General features: G+C 44.0%; 2 protein-coding genes across 5 annotated transcripts; both read right to left on the bottom strand.

Moving 5' to 3' along the window:
- Positions 1-975: 975 nt before the first annotated feature.
- On the bottom strand, positions 976-23,021 carry rbm11 (RNA binding motif protein 11). Of its 3 annotated transcripts, XM_029120692.2 has the most exons (6): positions 22,809-23,021; positions 21,827-21,989; positions 17,385-17,463; positions 17,059-17,155; positions 16,604-16,947; positions 976-1,197 (listed from the first exon to the last, which is right to left on the bottom strand). In XM_029120692.2, exons 1-6 carry the CDS (start codon positions 22,899-22,901, stop codon positions 1,185-1,187), a joined length of 789 nt encoding a protein of 262 aa, XP_028976525.1. In that variant the 5' UTR covers positions 22,902-23,021; the 3' UTR covers positions 976-1,184. The 3 variants fall into 3 exon arrangements, with proteins under 3 accessions (XP_028976525.1, XP_010898192.3, XP_010898193.3); XM_010899890.4 differs by lacking the exon at positions 976-1,197 and having other exon boundaries at positions 16,275-16,947; XM_010899891.5 differs by lacking the exons at positions 976-1,197; positions 22,809-23,021 and adding an exon at positions 22,087-22,181 and having other exon boundaries at positions 16,275-16,947.
- tmprss15 (transmembrane serine protease 15) lies at positions 5,639-14,905 on the bottom strand. 2 transcript variants are annotated; one of them, XM_029120690.2, is made up of 25 exons: positions 14,599-14,905; positions 14,203-14,336; positions 14,057-14,124; positions 13,835-13,971; positions 13,272-13,679; positions 11,594-11,713; positions 11,186-11,294; positions 10,978-11,087; positions 10,750-10,887; positions 10,476-10,625; positions 10,268-10,373; positions 10,000-10,168; positions 9,507-9,648; positions 8,992-9,081; positions 8,790-8,915; positions 8,545-8,688; positions 8,287-8,397; positions 8,068-8,200; positions 7,891-7,986; positions 7,755-7,804; positions 7,408-7,639; positions 6,943-7,124; positions 6,653-6,748; positions 6,423-6,562; positions 5,639-6,171 (listed from the first exon to the last, which is right to left on the bottom strand). In XM_029120690.2, exons 1-25 carry the CDS (start codon positions 14,717-14,719, stop codon positions 6,010-6,012), a joined length of 3,474 nt encoding a protein of 1,157 aa, XP_028976523.2. In that variant the 5' UTR covers positions 14,720-14,905; the 3' UTR covers positions 5,639-6,009. The 2 variants fall into 2 exon arrangements, with proteins under 2 accessions (XP_028976523.2, XP_028976524.2); XM_029120691.2 differs by having other exon boundaries at positions 14,518-14,681.
- Positions 23,022-23,279: the final 258 nt, after the last annotated feature.

Genomic DNA, 23,279 nt, shown 5'->3' with positions numbered 1-23,279 from the left:
ATCTATGCACTCTAAGTTCAACTTTCAACAAAGCTATTAATGTTGATACAGCAATGATTATTACTAAATCATTATGTATGACAACATTGTATCAGATCAGGATGTTCAGGTAGCCTAGTTTTATGTATTTTTATTATTATATATTTTTTTAACTTTAATTAAAATACTGAATTAATTCAAAACGTTATCACATTAAAATTAATGAACACAACAACAAATCAAACCAAATACATTTATCAATAAAAGAAACTATCAGCTGCCTTTGTAAATGACAACAAGGTTCCTGAGCTTTAGCTTTACTTGAAAGTAATTCCAAATTTGTCAAAAGTAGCTTTACCTAGTTCAGAACCCCTATATAGTATTAACCAGTCACTTATAATATGTACTTTTAACCTAAATAAGTAATGTCAGATATGCTGGATGGTTCTGTAGGAGAGCTTTGTAGATAAAAAGACAGACATGTTGTTTCCACCCTACCTTTCTATAATGTATATCCTAAAATGTCAACCGGAGATAAAATGAAGACCACAGTGATATACAGCATTTTAAAATAGAAGCGGCTGGATGAATATAACTAATAACTCATAATCCAAAACATAAAAGCAGATGCCTCAATCTTCCTCTATAATCAAATGGTAAGCATGCTCGTTTTCAGTCAAAGAAAACAATTTTCAATTTGTGCTTGGTCACTAATTCAGAGAAATGTCCAAAACCTATTATTTTTTCTACCTGTTTTTGCTATTAGTGATCATCATCCTTGACTCTACCTACACATCCAACAAAAAAAATGTGTGCTTTATTCCACTTAATATTCTTTGGTGAAAATTACACTCTAAACATATTAATCAAAAACAGCCAAACAGTGAAGTTCCTTCAGGAAATGTGCAATTTATTTGGTGTAAACACACTGGACTATCAGACAGAAAAACTCTTAAGAGCAAATTAAACAAAACTGCTTAAACAGATATTGTAAGGCATACTGTGGGCTATATTCAAGAGCAGGTGGTCTTCCATGGTTTTACACTGTTTGTGCGGTTGTAAAGCCTCAGCTGAGAAAAAGACCATCTTTCACAGCAGCCACACAGCTTGTGGGCGATCTGTTAGTATATTTGGATCTTGAAAATACGCTAGACATTTAAGCTTGTATGAACGGATACTCTTGAATTGTTCATTCGTGTTGATGCTCACTTTTTGCATCTGTTCCTGTGCCTCTGGACTCTGTGTCTCCTCTCCCTGCTTCTCCAGGTCTTCTGGCTTGGCTGTCTGTTCATTGGGTCCTTCTCGCTGGTGAGCTGCCTGCTTGATCGCTTTGGTGGAGCTGGGGGGCAGAGGGAGCAGAGAGGCCTGACCCAGGCTTGGACAGGGGTGTAGTGTAGGCCCCCATACAGGGGCCTCAGACTGGGACAAAGATTCCTCTTTCTGCATGACTACCCCGAAAGCACATAGCCAAGACAACACTGTTGTGGCTTTGGGATAAGTCTGTGAATGTCCTTGAGTGGCCCAGTCAAGGCCTGGACTTGAACCACATTGAATATCTTTGGGAGACCTGAAAATGAAGATTTGCTGCTCCCCATCCAATCTGAAAGAGCATGAGATGATCCACAAGTAAGAATGAGAGAAACTGCTCAAAACAAGGTGTGCCAAGCTGGCAGAGGCAAGAAACACGAAGTTGTGATTACTGTCAAAAGTGCTTCCACAGAATAGAATAAAGTGTCTGAATAGTTATGTGTGAGATCTTTTTTTATTTTGCAATAAACTGGCACACGTCAAAAGACGTGTTTTCACTCACTATTATGTGGTATTGTGTGTAGGTGGATTGCAACAAGATAAATGTAACCGATTAAAAATGAAGTATTTAACACAATAAAATGTGTGGAGAGTGAAGGGGTCTGAATATTTCCCAAAGTCACTGCATTTTGTTCAGCAAATAAATGAGGTTGTGACTGCACACATGCTGTTAAACTTAATGATAGGGCAGAGATACACAGTAGGAGAGTGGATAAATAACAGGTCCTCAAGAAGTGTCACGAGGTGTCGTATTGAACCGAGCCTGCGTTCATGGGTGTACCTGCTCACGGTACACACATCTGTCAACATGTCTCCATTTATATTTTATTCCATCCATCCATCCATCTTCTTCCACTTATCCGGGGCTGGGTCGCGGGGGCAGCAGTCTAAGCAGAGATGCCCAGACTTCCCTCTCCCCAGACACTTCCTCCAGCTCTTCCGGGGGGACACTGAGGCGTTCCCAGGCCAGCCGGGAGACATAGTCCCTCCAGCGTGTCCTAGGTCTTCCCCGGGGTCTCCTCCCGGTGGGACAGGCCCGGAACACCTTCCCAGGAAGGCGTTCAGGAGGCATCCGGAACAGATGCCCAAGTCACCTCAGCTGACCCCACTCGATGTGGAGGAGCAGCGGCTCTACTCTGAGCTCCTCCCGGGTGACCGAGCTTCTCACCCTATCTCTAAGGGATCGCCCAGCCACCCTGCGGAGAAAGCTCATTTCGGCCGCCTGTATCCGGGATCTTGTCCTTTCGGTCATGACCCAAAGTTCATGACCGTAGGTGAGAGTAGGAACGTAGATTGACCGGTAAATCGAGAGCTTCGCCTTGCGGCTCAGCTCTTTCTTCACCACGACCGCATCGACCGCATTACTGCAGAAGCTGCATCAATCCGTCTGTCAATCTCCCGTTCCATCCTTACTCGTGAACAAGACCCCTAGATACTTAAACTTGAGGCAAGAACTCTCCACCAACCTGAAGTGGGCAAGCCACCCTTTTCCGACTGAGGACCATGGCCTCGGATTTGGAGGTATTGATTTTCATCTCAACCGCTTCACACTTGGCTGCAAACCGTCCCAGTGCATGCTGAAGGTCCTGGTTTGAAGGGGCCAACACGACAACATCATCTGCAAAGAGCAGAGACGGAATTGTGTGGTCCCCAAACCTGACACCCTCCGGCCCCTGGCTCCGCCTAGAAATTCTGTCCATAAAAATTACGAACAGAACCGGCGACAAAGGGCAGCCCTGCCGGAGTCCAACATGCACTGGGAACAAGTCTGACTTACTGCCGGCAATGCAAACCAAGCTCCTGCTTCGGTAGTACAGAGACCTGACAGCCCTTAGCAAAGGACCCAGGACCCCATACTCCTGAAGCACCCTCCACAGGATGCCGTGAGGGACACAGTCGAATGCCTTCTCCAAATCCACAAAACACATGTGGATTGGTTGGGCAAACTCCCATGAACCCTCCAACACCCCGTAGAGGGTATAGAGCTGGTCCAGTGTTCCACGGCCCGGACGAAAACCACACTGTTCCTCCTGAATCCGAGGTTCTACTATCGGCCGTATTCTCCTCTCCAGAACCCTGGCATAGACTTTCCCGGGGAGGCTGAGAAGTGTGATCCCCCTATAGTTGGAACACACCCTCCGGTCCCCCTTCTTCAAAAGAGGGACCACCACCCCAGTCTGCCATCCCAGAGGCACTGTCCCCGACCGCCACACGATGTTGCACAGGCGTGTCAACCAAGACAGCCCCACAACATCCAGAGACTTGAGGTACTCCGGGCGGATCTCAGCCACCCCGGTGCCTTGCCACCAAGGAGTTTCTAGACTACCTCAGTGACTTCATCCTGGGTGATGGACGAGTCCATCTCTGAGCCCTCAGCCTCTGCTTCCTCAATGGAAGACGTGACGGCGGGATTGAGGAGATCCTTGAAGTACTCCTTCCACTGCCCGACTACATCCCCAGTTGAGGTCAAAAGCTGCCCACCTCCACTGTAAACAGCATTGGTAGGGCACTGTTTCCCTCTCCTGAGGCGCCGGACGGTTTGCCAGAATCTCTTCGAGGCCAGTCAATAGTCCTTCTCCATGGCCTCACCGAACTCCTCCCAGGCCCGAGTTTTTGCCTCCACAACCACCTGGGCTGCAATCCGCTTGGCCCGCCGGTACCCGTCAGCTGCCTCAGGAGTCCCACAAGCCAACCAGGCCTGATAGGACTCCTTCCTCAGCTTGACGGCATCCCTTACTTCCGGTGTCCACCACCGGGTTCGGGATTGCCGCCTCGACAGGCACCGGAGACCTTACGGCCACAGCTCAGAGTGGCCGCTTCGACAATGGAGGTGGAGAACATGATCCACTCGGACTCAATATCTCCACCCTCCCTCGGGATCCAGTCGAAGCTCTGCCGGAGGTGGGAGTTAAAGACCTCTCTGACAGGAGACTCGGCCAGACGTTCCCAGCAGACCCTTACAGTACGCTTGGGTCTGCCGAGTCTGTCCAGCTTCCTCCCCCGCCATCGGATTCAACTCACCACCAGGTGGTGATCAGTTGACAGCTCCGCCCCTCTCTTTACCTGAGTGTCCATGACATACAGCCGCAGGTCAGATGAAACGACAACAAAGTCGATCATCGACCTGCGGCCTAGGGTGTCCTGGTGCCATGTGCACTGATGGACACACTTATGCTTGAACATGGTGTTCGTTATGGACAAACTGTGACTAGCACAGAAGTCCAATAACTGAACACCACTCGGGTTCAGATCAGGGGGGCCGTTCCTCCCAATCGCACCCCTCCAGGTGTCACTGTCGTTGCCCACGTGGGCATTGAAGTCCCCCAGTAGAGCGATGGAGTCCCCAGTCGGAGCACTTTCCAGCACCCCTCCCAGAGACTCCAAGACGGTCGGGTACTTTGCACTGCTGTTCGGCCCGTAGGCACAAACAACAGTGAGAGACCCAACCCCCGACCCGTAGGCGCAGGGAAATGACCCTCTCGTTCACCGGGGTAAACTCCAACACATGGCGGCAGAGCTGGGGGGCTATAAGCAAACCCACACCAGCCCGCCGCCTCTCACCATGGGCAACTCCAGAGTGGTGAAGAGTCCATCCTCTCTCAAGGACTGTGGTTCCAGAGCCCAAGCCGAGCGTAGAGGTGATCCCGACTATCTCTAGTATTTTATGTTCATTATTATTATTAGAAAAATAGTGTCACACTTACCTGATCCTCTCATTTTCAATCTCTTTTAGACGCTTGTCTCTCTCTAGAACTCCAAGAACAGCCTGTGCCTCTTCACTGCTTAGGAAGCCCAGATCCAAGTCCAAATTGTATCGCGTCATGGTTCTTAACTCGGCTGTGTTCACTAACTAATTATTTTGGTAGATAAGCCGATAAAGGAAATCAACTGTAATTTGAGAGGAAACTGAAGAGCAGGCAGATCAGATTAACCAAACCGCTGATGGTGTGATAGTCTGCGTCTTGTCATGACTGAGAACACAGTGAGAGCGTTTCCATTCTGTCCCTCCCTTCCCAGAAGAACAAACATCGCTCTGTGCAGGTGGATCCACAATGTTGGTCAGGTGAGATCAACATGCAGAGCAGGTAGCTCCCTCTCTCTGCCTGAACTGTTTGACTGTTGTGTACTCCCTAATGTTATCTACAATCTGTCTTTGGGCGAGTTGTGTAGTCGTGCCTAGAAGCATATTACACACATGCAATCGCTGTGTTTTCCGTCTGGTGCGCAACACATTTGAAACTGTGACAACACACCGTATAAAATAAGAATTAGAATTGCTAACTGATAACTCTTAACATACAATGATTTGAAGAGAAATACAAAAAAATATATATGTCAAAGTTTATTAACAGTAATCCGATTTATAGTGCTGAGAACATGTTTTTGCAAATTGATACAACATCCATGTGAAGGCATTGTTGTACAGGAAACAACATAGTCTCCTGAACATAACATGCAATACTGCCATCTTGTGTCACATTTATTCTACAACATTGAAGGCATTTCAACCTTTTCAGCCATGAAAGAGCCAGAGATAGAAATGTGATAAAATAAAAAATAAGTTCTGTAAATCACCAAAAACATGTTACCATTGTTACCATTTGCAATCTTTAAAATATTATCATTCAAAATCATCAATACATTTCAGTAGTCAAAACCGCAGGTAAAATCCTGCATCTGAGGCTGATTGTTCTTTAGAGTCCTGCCCCACTGCAACCAGTGTCATTGAGATCTCCTGGTAAGGACAATCCAGTCAGTGAACTGGGAGACCATAGCGTACACACCAGGGCGCAGGGGGCGGCCACAGCCCTTCCCAAAAGAAACCACGCCCACCTGCACCCAGTGGCCATCCATCTCACACATGAGAGGACCTCCGGAGTCCCCCTAAAACAACACAGACAGAGGAGTTCATTCTAAGTCAGTACATTCATTATTCTACAGATACTGCTGACTAATTCAATGGCATTGTGTGCAGCGGGCATTCGTTATGAATACCAAAACCTGACCCTCCGGTGCTGCCCTGGGACAGTGTCACATCTAAATGTTTCCCTAAGGTCATTCTTTCACTAAAACAGTCATAGAACTGCAGTGTATGACATCCCACAACAGGGTTACAACCATTAGAATCTGTATACCTGACAGGAGTCCACTCCCCCCTCAGGGTAGCCGGCACACAACATCCTGGCCGTGATGTTGTACTCAGGAAGCAGTTTCTGACACTCGGACTGGCTCAGCAGGGGCAGTGTGGCCTGCTGTAGTACATTAGACACGGCGCCTGGAGTACATATCAACATTTACAGACACATCAACCATGCCCACGCGGAAACCTGTTGACGACAGCCTCATCAGACACCAGAGCTCTCACCTTGCTCCGCTTCCCTTCCCCAGCCCGCTATGAAACACTTCCTGCCAGCCTCAAACTGCTGGTCGCTCCGTGGTAGGCAGATGGGTTGGATATATTCTGTATAAAGGTTTACATTACAAGGATTGTAAAAACAATATGTATGAAATGATATGGTGTTTGTGGATCTGTGCGTATGTTTTTCGGGTGAATCCACTTGATATATAGCTTGGAGATTTTGTGAGCTCACTGCTGCTCGGACGTGAGGTCAGTGCCTCGTGGTATGAAGGGCTGATGGGGGTTTGACTCCACACCTGTGAAAGTGACATTCGTTTGAAGGTGCATCATAGCAATGTCAGCATCCTTGGTCTGCTTGTTGTAGTGCTTGTTCATGATGACCCGGTCCACCTTTCGAGTCCGTGAGGGGAGGACACCTACATTGGCCTGGGAGTGAAGGCCCAACACCGCCACCCAGTTGGAAAGGTGAATATTTTTCCTGCAAAGCAGTCAATGCACACACGGGACTGTGAAATTCAAACCGCACGGACCAGAAAAACAGTGGTAGAGTGGCTTGGTACTGAAATAGATCTGACTCAGGCGTTATGTCTATATTTATGCCTAGTGCAAATATACAGGAGTGGTGGAGAAACGGGATGGTTTGAGGTCCTTCCTGGGAAATGTGACGAGGAAGTGTGCCTACAGCATATGTGCATTGCAAGTTGAATACGGGAGCATGAACTTAAAGTGGGGCGATGGAGAGACAGGTGAGGGTTCCTCACCCGTAGATGCAGTGTGCAGCTGTGACCAACCACTGGCTATCGATCAGAGTGGCGCCACACACGTGACGGCCTCTCCAGTGCAGCGACACCATCCACGGCCACGCCCCTTTAGGAGACTCGGCCCCTCCCACAACTCTGCCCGTCGCACTCTCCTCTGACTCCTCTTCCCCCATCCTTTGTTCAGCGAGCCCACCACGACGCATCTCTTGGGAGACCATGCGAACGCCACAAGCTACAGTGCACAGGAGGTTGTCTTTGTGTCCGGTTAAGAGTGCTAGTTTGTTCATGATAGTGTGTTGAGACTTTATATGTTTTCATTTGATCATTTATATTTTTCATGTACTCACGTCGGTTGTCACATTGCAAAGATATGACCTTTTCACTCGTACATTTTTCACTAAAGAGAACATAAACAAGGGCAGTGGATGTTCATAAAATGACCAAAGCTGAATTCGTGGAAGCTATTTGGTGAAAGTACTTTACCTTGGGGTCAGGTCCAGGCTGCCATTGGCTGCAACACTCACGGTGGTGAAAGGAGAGTATTTCTCCTCAGCTGCTATGAAGACAGCACTTCCTGATCTAGAGTTCATATAAACACAAGGACTGGCACCGAATGACTTACTCCCGTCATACACAAAACTAACGGAGCAGAAGTCTCACCTGTAGCCCAGGTAATGACACATGAAGTGGGTGAACTGAGCGTTCCAGTTCTCAGCACAGGTCGTGTACCAGCGGGTCTGGACTTGGAGCTGAAGACGTCGGACACTCGTACCATTCACTGATACCAGGTGCACTGGAACACACCACAGAGGAACACTCATCAGTGTCATCGCATCAACTTTTGTATGGGTTTGAACAAGCTTCATGGGGTTTACTCACCACAGTCAGCTTCATCCGAGGAGTCGACACAGTCTGGCTGGCCGTCACACACACTGGTGTTGAAAATACATTCTCCGGACTGACACAGATAGAACCCAGTGGCACATGGCTCTGCATTCAAAATGACAATGGCTGTTTGGTTACTTGGTTTTTTAAACAAGAGCATGTCTGCTATGGTTTGTTTACAACCGAACTTGAACTTTAGAATTGATCTATTGTTTTAACAGGATCAAGAGTGCTGTCAATGTGATTTCTTACTTGGCCTTCCCAGCGCTAAACCAGATGTGAAGTTGGCATGGAAACCCCGGCCATGCCCTGAGATGTCTGTGGAAAATATCACTGTGATCTGATTGGCTGTAGAGATCACATCTGGGATGGTAGCATCAAAACCAGTGAAGACGCCTGAAAGAAAATAATTCATTCACCCCAGTGAACATCATCCGCATTTTTAACAACAATAGCGTAGGAAGGATTTCGCAGTTTATCGAGGGTCACAGACTTACCAAGCAGTTCAGACGCTGGCCCCGCCCCATCTCGCACCTCCACCACGTCATCAATCGGCTCAACGTCGAAATCCAGGAAGTGAAGCTGGATGTTCCATCCATCCCTAGCGTGAAGAGTCCACAAACCTGGCACAACCCAGATAGACGTATCAACACAACCTTTTACCCAATTTGGAAAATAAAGTTGAAAAGAAGTTCATACAAAAAGCCTTGTTTCCATAGGAGGACGGGTAGTTGGGGGAGCTGAATGTAGAGTTGGGCTCCCAGAGGTCAAAGGGTCCTCCACAGTCGACTGAAAAACAGGAAAACACACTTTAGATGCACAAGAACAGAGAAGAATGACTGTCAGGTGAGACAGGGGGAGTTTGTGCTTGTGTGGGGGAGTGAGGATACCAGGTGAGAGAGGGGGAGTTTGTGCTAGTATGGGGGAGTGAGGATACCAGGTGAGATAGGGGGAGTTTGTGCTAGTGTGGGGGAGTGAGAATACCAGGTGAAAGAGGGGGAGTTTGTGCTAATATGGGGGAGTGAGGATACCAGGTGAGAGAGGGGGAGTTTGTGCTAATATGGGGGAATGAGGATGCTGGGCGACGACGCACTTCTGTCATGAATGGATGGCCTGTGTCAAGGTGCTCAGTTTCTAGGTCTTTCTGTGGTAGTCTTTCTGTGGTAGTCTTTCTGTGGTAGTCTTTCTGTGGTAGTCATTCTGGAGTGACGTACGGGGCATGGGAGGTGGTGTCGTGGGGGTGGGGACGACTGTTGGCTCTGGTGGGCCATCCCCACACGGGCCCCTTGTCAGGCTGATGTCATCCAGGGCGATGTCATTCCTCATACCGCCCCTCTTTTGAGCCTCAAACACCACCTGGACATGAACCACACCATGAAGGCACTGGGACTGGTTGATATTACATCCCCTAACAGCATTATTTTACATCCCCTAACAGCATGATATTACATCCCCTAACAGCATGATATTATATCCCCTAACAGCATGATATTATATCCCCTAACAGCATGATATTATATCCCCTAACAGCATGATATTACATCCCCTAACAGCATTATATTACATCCCCTAACAGCATGATATTACATCCCCTAACAGCATGATATTATATCCCCTAACAGCATGATATTATATCCCCTAACAGCATGATATTATATCCCCTAACAGCATGATAATGAAATAGGATGGGAGTCACAGATTTCAGACCATTGTATCAGCGGTGCTGTTCAGGGTGACCTGGCCCAAATTCCAGTTGTCTCCATAGTTCCCCTCCTTCTGGAACACCACGCTGACTGAAGCCTGAACGACCGCGGGCGGTAACGGCCCCTCCACCGACACCGTTAGCCGGTGCACATCTTCTCCATACATGTGGTACCTGGAAAAACAAGGAACAGAAATACCCAGCGTTTCAGAGGCTGTTTCTACCGAAGGACGTCCTCAGAGAGAACCGAGGAGGGAGAAGGAGGCCACTTACCAGAACGTTAGACACATCGGTTCATTCCAAGGAGTTAGTCGGAGGCTGCGGATCTTGAAGTTCTTCTCCCACTGGCCAGGGCTCCCCGGGGTGACAATGTAGAAGCCTGGGGTGTCCCAACGGGTCACAGAACAGAAACAGAAACGCATTGCTGCAGAAAAAAAGTCATGGCCTCAGCTAAATAGGGTCTTATCACATTGGGACTCACCTGAATGGTTCCCGAACGTGTGGTCAAAGTTGGGGCCCGTGAAGGGGGGGAACGTGGGGACGTTGGTGCGTATCCAGTCCCCGTCATCCTCTGGCTCCTGTCTCCAGAAACACAGGCCCTCCTCAAAGGAGCACCTCAGCCGCTCATCATCTGAGAGGGCAGAGAGGGAGGCTGTCACTGTCATGGCATTGCACAGGCACAGAGTGAGATGGTGTCGCAATCTCCCATCGAGTTTGTTTCGATAAGGTCAAGGGAACCTTGAAAGAACGTTTACTAGAGAGGTCGTTGATGTCTTCTGCTGAGTAGGTGGCGTTGAATCCTCTGAGGTTGTTGTAATCATTGGTGGAGAACTCAACAGTGGCCTTGTCAGACAGCAGCCAAACAGTGCCTGGGGAGGAGCCAGACAGTACGTCTGAAACAGCCGTAATAACTGGGAGTTAGTTGTCTTATCAGTGCATACACAGTAATGATTAATAGCGGTTAGCATAATTAATCAACTTACACGTCCGATTTCTCCTTTGTCCAGTGCCCTCATAAAGACTGAGGAGATCCATATCTTGTTCTGTGTCAAATGAGGGAAAAATCATCTTTATGGCCAGACCTGCCTGAACTCTAAAACAATGATAAAAAAAGAGGTGTTAGAACAGAGTTAGCACTTGTGTGTCAGATGTAAACATATGAGGAATGATTTGACTGGAGAGCAGGATTACCGTACGATCCAGCGACAGGTCATGCCTTGGCTGTATGGGAGAGGGAAGTTTTCCGAATAGAAGAATCCCATGGGACCAAGAAGGAGGAACTGGCCATCACACTTTGTTGCTGTAAAAATATGACAGATATCCACGCAATTCAAATCTGTTCTACTACCATGATCACAATACCAGACCACTTATACGGCTTTGATGAGACATTACAGTCAGTGTATACAACCAACATATGGCTTAGATGAGACAATACAGTTAGTGTATACAACCAACATATGGCTTAGATGAGACAATACAGTTAGTGTAACCAACACCATCAGGAACAAAGTTCATCACTCATTTGCAGTCATCCGCTGGCCGGATATCTCTGGTAAAAGAGTTGCACAACCTGCAAAAACAGTCTCTCACACTCACCACAGAGAGTGGCGTCTTCATCAGAGCCACCAGGACAATCATCCACTCCGTCACAAAACCGTGTGGTTAGAACACATGTTGTGTCATCCCCACAGGCCCTATGATGTGGAGGGCACTTCCCTGTTGACATTATCGTTGTCAGTCATCATCAATGATACATATAAATATAGTACATATACAAGTACTGGTGAACCACCCCGATATGTCTAAAGTAATTGTTTCTTGTGGAATTAGGCCTCATTCATTTTTTCTGTGTATGTTTGTACTGAATGTACTGTAATATACACCGCGTGCACAATTATTAGGCCAATCGTATTCCTCAAGATTTATTTTATTGTTGAACAAACACAATGCTCTCAGTCAATCCAACATTTAATTGAATCTCAAACCTGAATGCTTAAGGAAAAGTGAGTTTTGATATTTCTCAGGGGAATACATAAGTGTGCACAATTATTATGCAACAATTGGTTTGCAGAAGTATTAGGCAACTACATTACAAAAATAATTTCTCCCAACTCATTTGTTTATTCTCAATTGTTTAAGTAAATGTAACAAATAAGTAACGCAAAATGACAATTAAGATTTTTGTCCTTTGTAAAGTATTCAGTGACCCTTCTTTTCAATAACTGCCATGAGCCTTCCATCCATGGAGTCTGTCAGTTTCTTGATCTGTTCATGATCAACTTTCACTGAAGCAGCAACCACAGACTCCCTAATGCTGTTCAAAGCGGTGGATTGTGTTCCCTGACTGTAAATCTCACATTTGAGAAGGGCCCACATATTCTCATCCTTAATGATAGCAGCCCATACCAGTACCCCTCCTCCACCTTACTGGCGCCTGACTCGAAGTGGTGCCCTGTGTCCATTAGTGATCCAGCCACGGGCCCATCCATCTGGTACATCAAGAGTCACTCTCATTTCATCTGTCAATAAGACCTTTGAAAAATCGGTCTTCAGGTATTTCTTTGCCCAATCTACACGCTTCAACAATCTTATTCAGTGGTGGTCTTCTTTCAGCCTTCTTGACCTTGGCCCTGTCTCTGAGCACTTGACACCTTGTACATCTCCAGGTAAGTTGCAGTTCTGGAATATGATGGCACTGGAGGATAATAAGCTCCTGGTAGATTCACGTTTAATTATTCTCAAGTCTTTTGCAGTTAATTTGCATCTTTTCTTCTCCATCCATTTGTTGCACCCCAGGTGACTATTTGCAAACAAAACGTTTGAGTGTCCGGTGGTCACGCCTCAATAGTTGAGCCATTTCAAGAGTGTTGCATCTGTCTGAAAGGTATTTTACAATTTATGACTTTTCACTGTCAGTTAAATCTCTTTTGTGGCCCATTTTACCTAAGGTCATGAAGCTGCCTAATAATTATGCACACCTTTATATTAGGTGTTATTCACTGTTGCCACACCCTCCCTCATTACACAAATACATATCACCTGAAAATGATTCAATCCAATGAGCATTCAAGTTTATATGGTTTACAGTTGGAAAATGTGCATAGAAATAATAATACGATCAGAATACTCACTTGCCTAATAATTGTGCATGCAGTGTAGTCAATAGTATGTTGTCATTTTGCTTTGTCATGTGTTTGATATTTCATGTGGACACCAGGATGAGTAGTTGTTGCATGTTTCATCGCTAACGGGTATCCGTATAAACTAAACTTACCTGAAGGAGGTTTAGTGGAAAGATGAGGTGGAACGTTCGGCTGGGTTGAAGAGGTCGGCTGGGTTGAAGAGGTCAGCTGGGTTGAAGAGGTCAGCTGGGTTGAAGAGGTCGGCTGGGTTGAAGAGGTCGGCTGGGTTGAAGAGGTCGGCTGGGTTGAAGGGGTCGGCTGGGTTGAAGAGGTCAGCTGGGTTGAAGAGGTCGGCTGGGTTGAAGAGGTCGGGTGGGTTGAAGAGGTCGGGTGGGTTGAAGAGGTCAATTGGGTTGAAGAGGTCGGGTGGGTTGAAGAGGTCGGGTGGGTTGAAGAGGTCGGGTGGGTTGAAGAAGTCAATTGGGTTGAAGAGGTCGGCTGGGTTGAAGAGGTCGGTTGGGTTGAAGAGGTCGGTTGGGTTGTAGTTAGGTCCTCTTTCACTGAACGGAAATATAGTCTACTTTCAGTCTACTTTCTAATTTCAGACATAATAATATTGTTTTACGTCATGGTATTCGATCTAGATACTATCTTCTCTCCAACACCATGACCTGGTACCGGTAGGTAAGGTGTGGGGTGGTTGTCTACACCTTACCTGTGACCTGGATGCTATTTCGGTCGACCACCAGGTCCCCAGTGTTCTGAAGCCCAGCAACCAGCTGCTGCTCTACAATCTCTACCTCCACACTGTAGCGGAACTGCAGGTCAAAGTTCACCACCACACTGCCATTGCTGTCATTGGGGAGTGGGGATTCATGGTCAGAAATGATATGTCACCTTTGTAGAAGTCATTATACACAAACTGTACATTTCTCACCTGAAATGTAAAACTCTACAGGCCTTGAAGTCATTACAGAGGGAGCCACGGCCATACGCTTCAGATATCTGTGAGAAAATGCTTAGTTCAGAATTCATGAAGTCCGTAGAACGACAGGAGAATGTGTGTTTGAAATCTGGACCTACTAGATGCTCTGTGTCAAAGGCCAGGGACTTGAATTGCAGACTGCTCCTGTTTCTCAGCTCCTCCGTGAACACAGCACCCCTCGTAATGACCATCCTCCCATTGAACACTATGCCATTTGGTTCACCCTGGTCCTCTGGAACCAACACACATACATTTAATTACTGACAACTGTGTGTCTAAACATGACCAACAGATTAGCAAGAAAGAAACTGACAATATTGGACATCTTAAAGATGATTCCATGTTTGGCCACTGGTTGTAAAAATGGTGCCATCAAGCCAAAGCAGGCCACCCAAAATTCTTCATGTACATACCGATACATCATATTGACTCCACTTATAGATTATGCACATATTACAAATGGGCTAGAAAGAAGTCAGGCGTGTTTTTCTCACGGTCAGCCTGTAGGGCGAGCCAAGAGACGACGATGAGGCCGACACACACTGCAAGCAGAATCAGACACAGCACACTCAGAAGCACCTCCGTGGACGACCAGCGCTGCTTCCTGCACCCCATAGCTCCCCGACGTCCTCACACAACCTTCCAGTCCCTCAGACTGAAACACCTCAGACACAATTCAAAGGAATTCTCTGTGATTCCCTCAGTTTCAATATCATGGACTATTATACGACTCCGACCGCGTGTCGTCTTTTCTACAGTTAGTTGATTTGACTCCTAGTCCGATCGAATTGTACTGCTCTCCAAGTGGAGGGGTACTTATGAGAGACTATGCTCTTATCTCTATGAAGGAGCAGCTGTAAACCATTTTACGGTGCAGTAACTGGAAAATCAAAGTGATAGCCAATCTATGCTACCTGGTTGGTGATAATCGATGGTAAATTATGTTAACTAGAAAAACACAAATGCTGAAGAATGAGAGAAGAAGTTGGGAGAGTGATTCAATTAAATGTAATGTGATTCATATAAAATCTATGCTAAAAAATCAACTAGACTTCACACATTTGTATTCATGAGTTTTGCCCTAGAATCCACAAATCCCTTCCTGTCTCAAAGTAGACTTTGAACACTGGTAATTGATAGAGCTGTTGATGCCTCCTTATCACAGAAGACCGTCTTTGATAGGGACATCACTCAGCATTGCCCGCTCGCGCATGTAACCACTTCTAGAACATCACATATTCCTGGAGGGAATATCTGACCATTAATCATTTACAGAGTTCACTATAATCTATGCACTCTAAGTTCAACTTTCAACAAAGCTATTAATGTTGATACAGCAATGATTATTACTAAATTACTAAACCTATTGTAATTTCTTAGTCATAAACATTGTATCAGATCAGAATGTTCAGGTAGCCTAGTTTTATGTATTTATTTTATTTTTATTATTTTCTTAACTCACTAACATTAAAATACTGAATTCATTACTTTATCACATTAAAATTAATGAACACAACAACAAATCAAACCAAATACATTTATCAATAAAAGAAACTATCAGCTGCCTTTGTAAATGACAACAAGGTTCCTGAGCTTTAGCTTTACTTGAAAGTAATTCCAAATTTGTCAAAAGTAGCTTTACCTAGTTCAGAACCCCTATATAATATTAACCAGTCATTTATAATATGTACTTTTAACCTAAATAAGTAATGTCAGATATGCTGGATGGTTCTGTAGGAGGGCTTTGTAGATAAAAAGACAGACATGTTGTTTCCACCCTACCTTTCTATAATGTATATCCTAAAATGTCAACCGGAGATAAAATGAAGACCACAGCATTTTAAAATAGAAGCGGCTGGATGAATATAACTAATAACTCCAATCATAATCCAAAACATAAAAGCAGATGCCTCAATCTTTCTCTATAATCAAATGGTAAGCATGCTCAATTTCTGTCAAAGAAAACAACTTTCAATTTGAGCTTGGTCACTAATTAAGAGAAATGTCCAAAACCTGTTCTTTTTTCTACCTGTTTTTGCTATTAAAGTGATCATCATCCTTGACTCTACCTACACATCCAACAAAAAAATGTTGTGCTTGATTCCACTTAATATTCTTTGGTGAAAATTACACTCTAAACGTATTAATCAAAAACAGCCAGACATTGAAGTTCCTTCAGGAAATGTGCAATTTATTTGGTGTAAACACACTGGACTATCAGACAGAAAAACTCTTAAGAGCAAATTAAACAAAACTGCTTAAACAGATATGGTAAGGCATACTGTGGGCTATATTCAAGAGCAGGTGGTCTTCCATGGTTTTACACTGTTTGTGCGGTTGTAAAGCCTCAGCTGAGAAAAAGACCATCTTTCACAGCAGCCACACAGCTTGTGGGCGATCTGTTAGTATATTTGGATCTTGAAAATACGCTAGACATTTAAGCTTGTATGAACGGATACTCTTGAACTGTTCATTCGTGCTGATGCTCACTTTTTGCATCTGTTCCTGTGCCTCTGGACTCTGTGTCTCCTCTCCCTGCTTCTCCTGTGTTTGCGCGGCTTTGCAGGCTCCAGGTCTTCTGGCTCGGCTGTCTGTTCATTGGGTCCTTCTCGCTGGTGAGCTGCCTGCTTGACCGACTTGGTGGAGCTGGGGGGCAGAGGAGGCAGAGAGGCCTGACCCAGGCTTGGACAGGGGCGTAGTGTAGGCCCCCATATGGGATATCCGGGCATAGGCCAGGGCAGTAGCGGGGCAATAGGAGGACACAGGGGCGAGTGGGGCGCATAGTGGGGGGGCTGGGCTGGGGTGATGCTCAGTGGGTACTGCTCAGACGGGTAGCCACGCACCTACACCACACAATACACTGTGAGCTGAAAAGCTTATTCAAATAGAATTATATATACAAAAAGTTTGAGTGGTGAAAATCTCTCCCTTTGATCCACAGGTTGAGTCCTTACCATGCTGTTCCAGTTGAACTGGTCCTGGCCTGGGAGGCTGTCGTCAGCACGGCCTGTGAAGTGGAACACCGAGGACTCTGGGAAACCTGCATTCACACTGAGAGAACCCAAGCACTTGTTGAAGTCTGTTCATAACAATAGAACCAAACAACAAGGTATGGCACTAAATGTGACATTCTGAAATGACCTGGTCCGGCCCTAAACAACGTGGTCCGGCCCTAAACAACGTGGTCCGGCCCTAAACAACGTGGTCCGGCCCTAAACAACGTGGTCTGGCCCTAAACAACATGGTCTGGCCCTAAACAGCATAGTCTGACCACATTTACCTGGGCGTGTCAGGTGACGGGTCATCGCGGTCATCCTCTGTGCCTTGACTTCCAGATCCCTCATCCTGGTAGGAGCTACCTGTAGGGAGGCAAGGGGGATGATCTACAACCCTTCAGCTAAACCACCTAACTAGAAGTCACTGATCTCACCAAGATGATCTACAACCCTCCAGCTAAACCACCTAACTAGAAGTCACTGATCTCACCAAGATGATCTGCAACTCTCCAGCATAAACCACCTAACTAGGAGTCACTGATCTGAAATACCATTTAAAAACAGAAGGCCGGTTCCAAGCTAAGTAAAACCTGATCAGTCAAAAATAAAATGTAATTTACCACTGTAAGTACTGCATTTACTTTGGCCAGCATAGAGTTTTGTACAACATGCATGTTACATAACACCATCTAGAAACTTTCTACATGTAGCAAACATTCACCAAAGCTTCATATAATCTCTAATTGGGTTCTCTCTTTAAATGTCAGTATAATGTTTTAGTGCAATATTCATAACACATGCATAACGATCCATCCATCACATCCACAATCCATAACGATTTTGGATGTGATGTACGATAAAATATGATATCTTCAGAAGCTTGTGCAATTGCTGCGATCTTGTTGTTGTGACTTGTTGAAATTAAAATGATCTTGGACATTAATATGCTAATAGGCTCTAAACATAATAACCCATAATTACCAAGCAAAAACAGGTGTATACAAATTGTTGCAAATGTATTAAAAAACTGAAATATCACATTTTAATAGCTATTTAGACCCCTTTATTCAGTACTTCATTGAAGCAACTTTGGCACCGATCACAGCCTCAAGTCTTCTTGGAAATGATTCTACATGCTTGGCTCGCCCGTATTTGGGAAGCTTGTCTCATTCTTCTCTGCAAATCCTCTCAAGGTCTGTCAGGTTGAATGGGGAACGACGCTGCAGAGCCATTTTCAGGTCTCTACAGAGATGTTCAATTGGGTTCTGTCTAGGCTATGGCTGGGCCACTCAAGGACATTCAGAGATTTTTCCCAAAGCCTCTCCTGCATTGTCTTGGCTGTGTGCTTAAGGTCATTGTCCTGTTGGAAATTCAACCTTCGCCCCAGTCTGAGGTCCTGAGCACTCTGTGCAGGTTTTGAAGGATCTATATGAACTTCTCCTTTCATCTTTCACTCAATATTGACCAGTTTCCCAGTAACACTGACAAACATCCTTACAACATTATCCTACCACCACCAATGCTTCGCCGTAGGGATGGTATTGGCCAGATGAGTGGTGCCTGGTTTCTTCCAGATGTGGCGCTTGGCATTCAGGCCATTCCAGAGAGTCTTGTTTGTCATGGTCTCAGAATGCTTTGGGTGCAAAGTCCAAGCAGACTGTCATGTGCATTTCATCTGACTGCTTTACCATCAAGGCTTGATCGGTGTAATGCTGCAGAAATGGTTGTCCATCTAGAAGGTTCTCCCATCTCCACACAGGAACATTGGAGCTCGGTGAAAGTGACCAACAGGTTCTGGTCTCTGCTTTCAAAACTTCTTCCATTTAAGAATGATGGAGGCCAATGTGTCCTTCTTTATAATAAGGCTGTAATGTAACTGAATGTGGAAGAAGTGGTCTGAATTCTTTCCGAATTCCCTGTACATTTGTTTTTAATATAACTGGTAAAGGATCATTTTTATACAGGTAAAGTACATGTAGGCAGGGTGGTGTTTGGCTGTGTGTGGGTCAGTGACAAATATGGTTTTGAGAAATTTTAAAACACTTCAAGTTCTCTTTAATGCTCTTATGAACTTCCTGATTTTGTCACAATTCATTACATTTTGAAATGTGTTTTTTTTCAGGACTGTTACATTTTCTTTCTGACAAAATTAATTCGGTGTGACCATGCTGATTACATTATTTAAGTTTTTTGATTATTTTAAATTAAGTTAAATCAAATATAAATATATATAGTGGGGAGAACAAGTATTTGATACACTGCCAATTTTGCAGGTTTTCCTACTTACAAAGCATGTAGAGGTCTGTAATTTTGATCATAGGTACACTTCAACTGTGAGAGACGGAATCTGAAACAAAAAATAATTTATAATTAAATATCACGAGATCTTGGCAAACAACCTCATTCCCTCATTAAGAGCATAGAAGATGGGTTGTGGCTGGGTCTTCCAGGATGATAACGACCTGAAACACACTGCCAGGGCAACTAAGGAGTGGCTCTGTAAGAAGCATCTCAAGGTCCTGGAGTGGCCTAGCCAGTCTCCAGACCTGAACCCAATAGAAAGTCTTTGGAGGGGGCTGAAAGTCCGTATTGCCCAGCGACAGCCCCAAAACATGAAGGATCTGGAGAAGGTCTGTATGGAGGAGAGGGCCAAAATCCCTGCTGCAGTATGTGCAAATCTGGTCAAGAACTACAGGAAATGTATGATCTCTGTAATTGCAAACAAAGGTTTCTGTACCAAATATTAAGTTCTGCTTTTCTGATGTATCAAATACTTCTGTCATGCAATAAAATGCTAATTAATTACTTAAAAATCATACAATGTGATTTTCTGGATTCTGTCATTCACAGTTGAAGAGTACCTATGATCATAATTACAGACTTCTACATGCTTTGTAAGGGGTAAAACCTGCAAAATCGGCAGTGTATCAAATACTTGTTCTCCCCACTGTATTTTCCCCATACTTTTCACTGGATGCCCCATAATATTAAATGATAGTCAACTTCAGCTTGTTAGAAACATTTTCATCCATATGAAATTGTATTATCTTATAGTCTGATTTGTAGACTTATTTAATACAGGAATTCTGAGAGGTGCGTTTACCATGTTTTTTTAAGCAGCCACTAAAGTAACCACTGTGTAATTAGATAATTTTTTTAAATACATATTGGGATGTATATTGCTGTGTTACAAAAATTCAGTTTTGTCTACCTAAACTCACACTACTGAAACATGTGCGTCTTCAAATACAGTCTCAGCAGTTTGCAAACTAAGCCTAAAATAAACACAACACGTTTATTAATCCCAAACTGCAGAACATGGTTGGACACTTCAGTCCATTGTAAATTCATGATAAAGCTGTTGTGACTTTGCCTAAAGAGTGGCTTGTCGACAATTTTTTTCAGATCAGTTAGATTCTACATTTTCATAGGCATTAACTTCCTCAGGCCTATTAATAATCTCAAGACTACCACATTCTTTCGGGAGAACCCACAGCTACAGTGATTACTATTACTTCATTTTACCATATGCTTTGGCAAATTCTTACATAAGGAGTCATACTGAATTCTATTGTTTTCCTCTATATGCTCAATAAATAGTAATAAATAGTTTTTTCATCCATCAGTAGAGAACAGTACTAGAGAATGTGAGAAGAGTTAGATGGCGGATTTCACACTAGCTCCCAGAGATGTTTGTGTGCTCTGCTCCAGGTGCTCTGCAAAAAATCTATTTCACTGGAGAAAAAAAAAAACAGCCTCCACATATCGCTCCAATGTTATGTTTTAAAGTGTAATTTAACAAACACCCTATCTACTTTTGTTTATTTGAAGGCTACCATTTATAAAGCCTTGATTTCTGTTCCCAATTTGCACACAATATGAAAGATTACCTCTTGGCACAAAAATAGATGTTTGGAAGACCCTGGCCTACACAAAACATACATTGCTTGTATTTGGTGTCACACACTATTGGCTGACAGAAGCATTATGTGGGAACATCCGTCAACAAGCAGCTTTACATACTCATGGTCAATGCATTCACAGGTATTGTAATTGCTTAATTTTGTCTCAGTAACAATATTTTTGTGAAAACTATTCTTTGCATATTTTTGGTCCTGTTGATGAAAGCATTAGCTTGATAAAGGCATCAGCAAATATGACCCTCAATTTAAAGGCTAAACATGTATTAAAATCATTAATTGGATAGTAGTTTTTAACTTTAGTATTTTCAGTATTAACAATTAATGTTCACTATTAAACTTCACAAAACAGACATAAGACATCATTATTCCACACAAATGCATGTTTTTACTTCGATCAAAAATATTTGTTAGATGGCACTTCAATAAAAAATATCTCCAATATTTGAAAGTTTATTTCAGAATATGTAACATTCAGAATGATCGTTTTCATGTTTGTCAAGCCTTCTCCTAAGAATACAATACATTTTTCGACCTAAGACTTATAATGTACAGTGTTTGCTGATAAGTTTGATCCCCCCAATACACTGGTTAATTTAATGTAACATCCATAACGCTTCTAATTAGCCCAAATTTTTCCAAATGGTTGCTAAATCAAATCCCAGAACCCGCAATGTATTGTTCTGTCACTCAAATGTCCTGATTGTAACTGGCTGTTCTGTACATTTCATAAGCCCATTACTGTGTAACTTGCAAGCTCATCAATATTAATGCATTCTTAATGATTACACAAAACACTGGCCTACCAGTGCCGTACTGCAGCCTGATTTGACGGCCAAAGAGCCAAGTGCCGTTCAGCAAGGCAATGGCATAGGGTACAGCTTCAGCATGCTTGTAAGACACAAACCCATATGACCTTTGACGACCCTCACGGTCTCGGGGGATGGTGACCTTCTTCAGTGGCCCAGCCTGTGGTGTCAAAAAAGGCGTAGACAGTATCACCAAATGAAGATTATATTTTTTTAAGGATGTGAAATATTTATGAAAATTACTTTTGTTGCATTACATTTTTGGCCAACAACATCATTGGATGGGACCATAATTCTCTGAAGATAATGAATGGATGTTTTCCCCTGCTTTACCTCAGGGGTTTTCAGTAGCTGCCAATGGTGTCTCCATTGGCTCTGTTTCCAAAAACTAATTGTCCAATCACACAATCTGCACACAAGCTCTACACCAATATACAAATCACAAGTCAATCTAGGTAGACAAGTTTGTTGAAACTAGAAAAGAGTCGGTGGTTGAATTCCCTACAAGCTGTTTTCATAAAAAGCCTGAATTTAAGGACCCCTGACTGACAGTTAACTGAAACAAACCTAAGGTTTTTTAGAATATAAATGTTTTCTCCCAAGTATAGGCTGTTTGTGACTCAGTGTTGTTGCTAGTAAATCCCGAAATAATTCCGAAATTAGACACAAAACAACAGCCCATTGAGGTACTGTACTTGGCAAAACTATCTACAAACGAATCTGCATATTCTTAATCTAGTGCAAAAAAAGTGAATTACTTGGCTTTAAATCAAACCAATGACACTGCCCATAGAAAAAGATGTGGTAGGCCTACTTAATACATTGACTTCAAGATGAATTTCCAGCCGCGGAACGCGGGCTACAGCCTCTGTTACTGGGAGCTCAGCTGGAGAAAACACCCGTGGTTTGATTTCACCCACCTATATTTATTGTCATTCAATTGGTGAAGTTATAGATCCGGTGGAAAATGAGAGCTTACCTGCAAAAATAGCTCGAAAAGAATTTCCTCATTTGCTGAACTGCCTAAATTAGCCACAAAGACCGTTTTGTCTGCCTCATTCTGGTTCTGCATAGTGGTCCTCGGAATCAGTTGATATTATTTCATCCGGTCGGAAGACCACCAATCTGTAATTTGATCAAAATTGATTGGGCGTTTTGTCGTAAAAAGAATGCAGTTACTTGCGACATCTGAGATAAAATAAATTAACTCTAGATGTCGCTGTTGTAGATACAAAGGTATTTGTGAAAAATGCCTTCCCGTCCCTCTTATATTTTTGCATATTATATGAATTACGTTCATGTTAAGCATGTATACTTTCAGGTGTCATAACATTAGTTTGTTTCTCATTCGATAAGATGCAGATTTTTCATCAGGTATTTAAAGCACTTTTAGAATCTTAAAAATGTACATTTTGACCGCTGCCCACATCATAATTGTCCAGCTTCTAAT

Source organism: Esox lucius, chromosome 7 (genome assembly GCF_011004845.1).
Source record: "Esox lucius isolate fEsoLuc1 chromosome 7, fEsoLuc1.pri, whole genome shotgun sequence".
NCBI lineage: Eukaryota > Metazoa > Chordata > Actinopteri > Esociformes > Esocidae > Esox > Esox lucius.
Note: the sequence above shows the minus strand (reverse complement) of the source record. Positions and strands in the feature narration are given on the sequence as shown.

Bases quoted from the DNA above. Each gene is read 5' to 3' on its own strand.
- rbm11 (XM_029120692.2), bottom strand. From the start codon at position 22,901: ATGCAGAACCAGAATGAGGCAGACAAAACGGTCTTTGTGGCTAATTTA. The intron at 17,464-21,826 runs GTAGGCCAGTGT...GCCTCCCTACAG, and splicing joins CAGGCTGCAGTACGGCACTG to GTAGCTCCTACCAGGATGAG. The intron at 16,948-17,058 runs GTAAGGACTCAA...TGTGTGGTGTAG, and splicing joins AGTTCAACTGGAACAGCATG to GTGCGTGGCTACCCGTCTGA.
- tmprss15 (XM_029120690.2), bottom strand. From the start codon at position 14,719: ATGGGGTGCAGGAAGCAGCGCTGGTCGTCCACGGAGGTGCTTCTGAGT. The intron at 10,888-10,977 runs GTAAGTTGATTA...CGGCTGTTTCAG, and splicing joins ACAAAGGAGAAATCGGACGT to ACGTACTGTCTGGCTCCTCC. The intron at 9,082-9,506 runs GTACGTCACTCC...CCTGTTTTTCAG, and splicing joins GACACCACCTCCCATGCCCC to TCGACTGTGGAGGACCCTTT.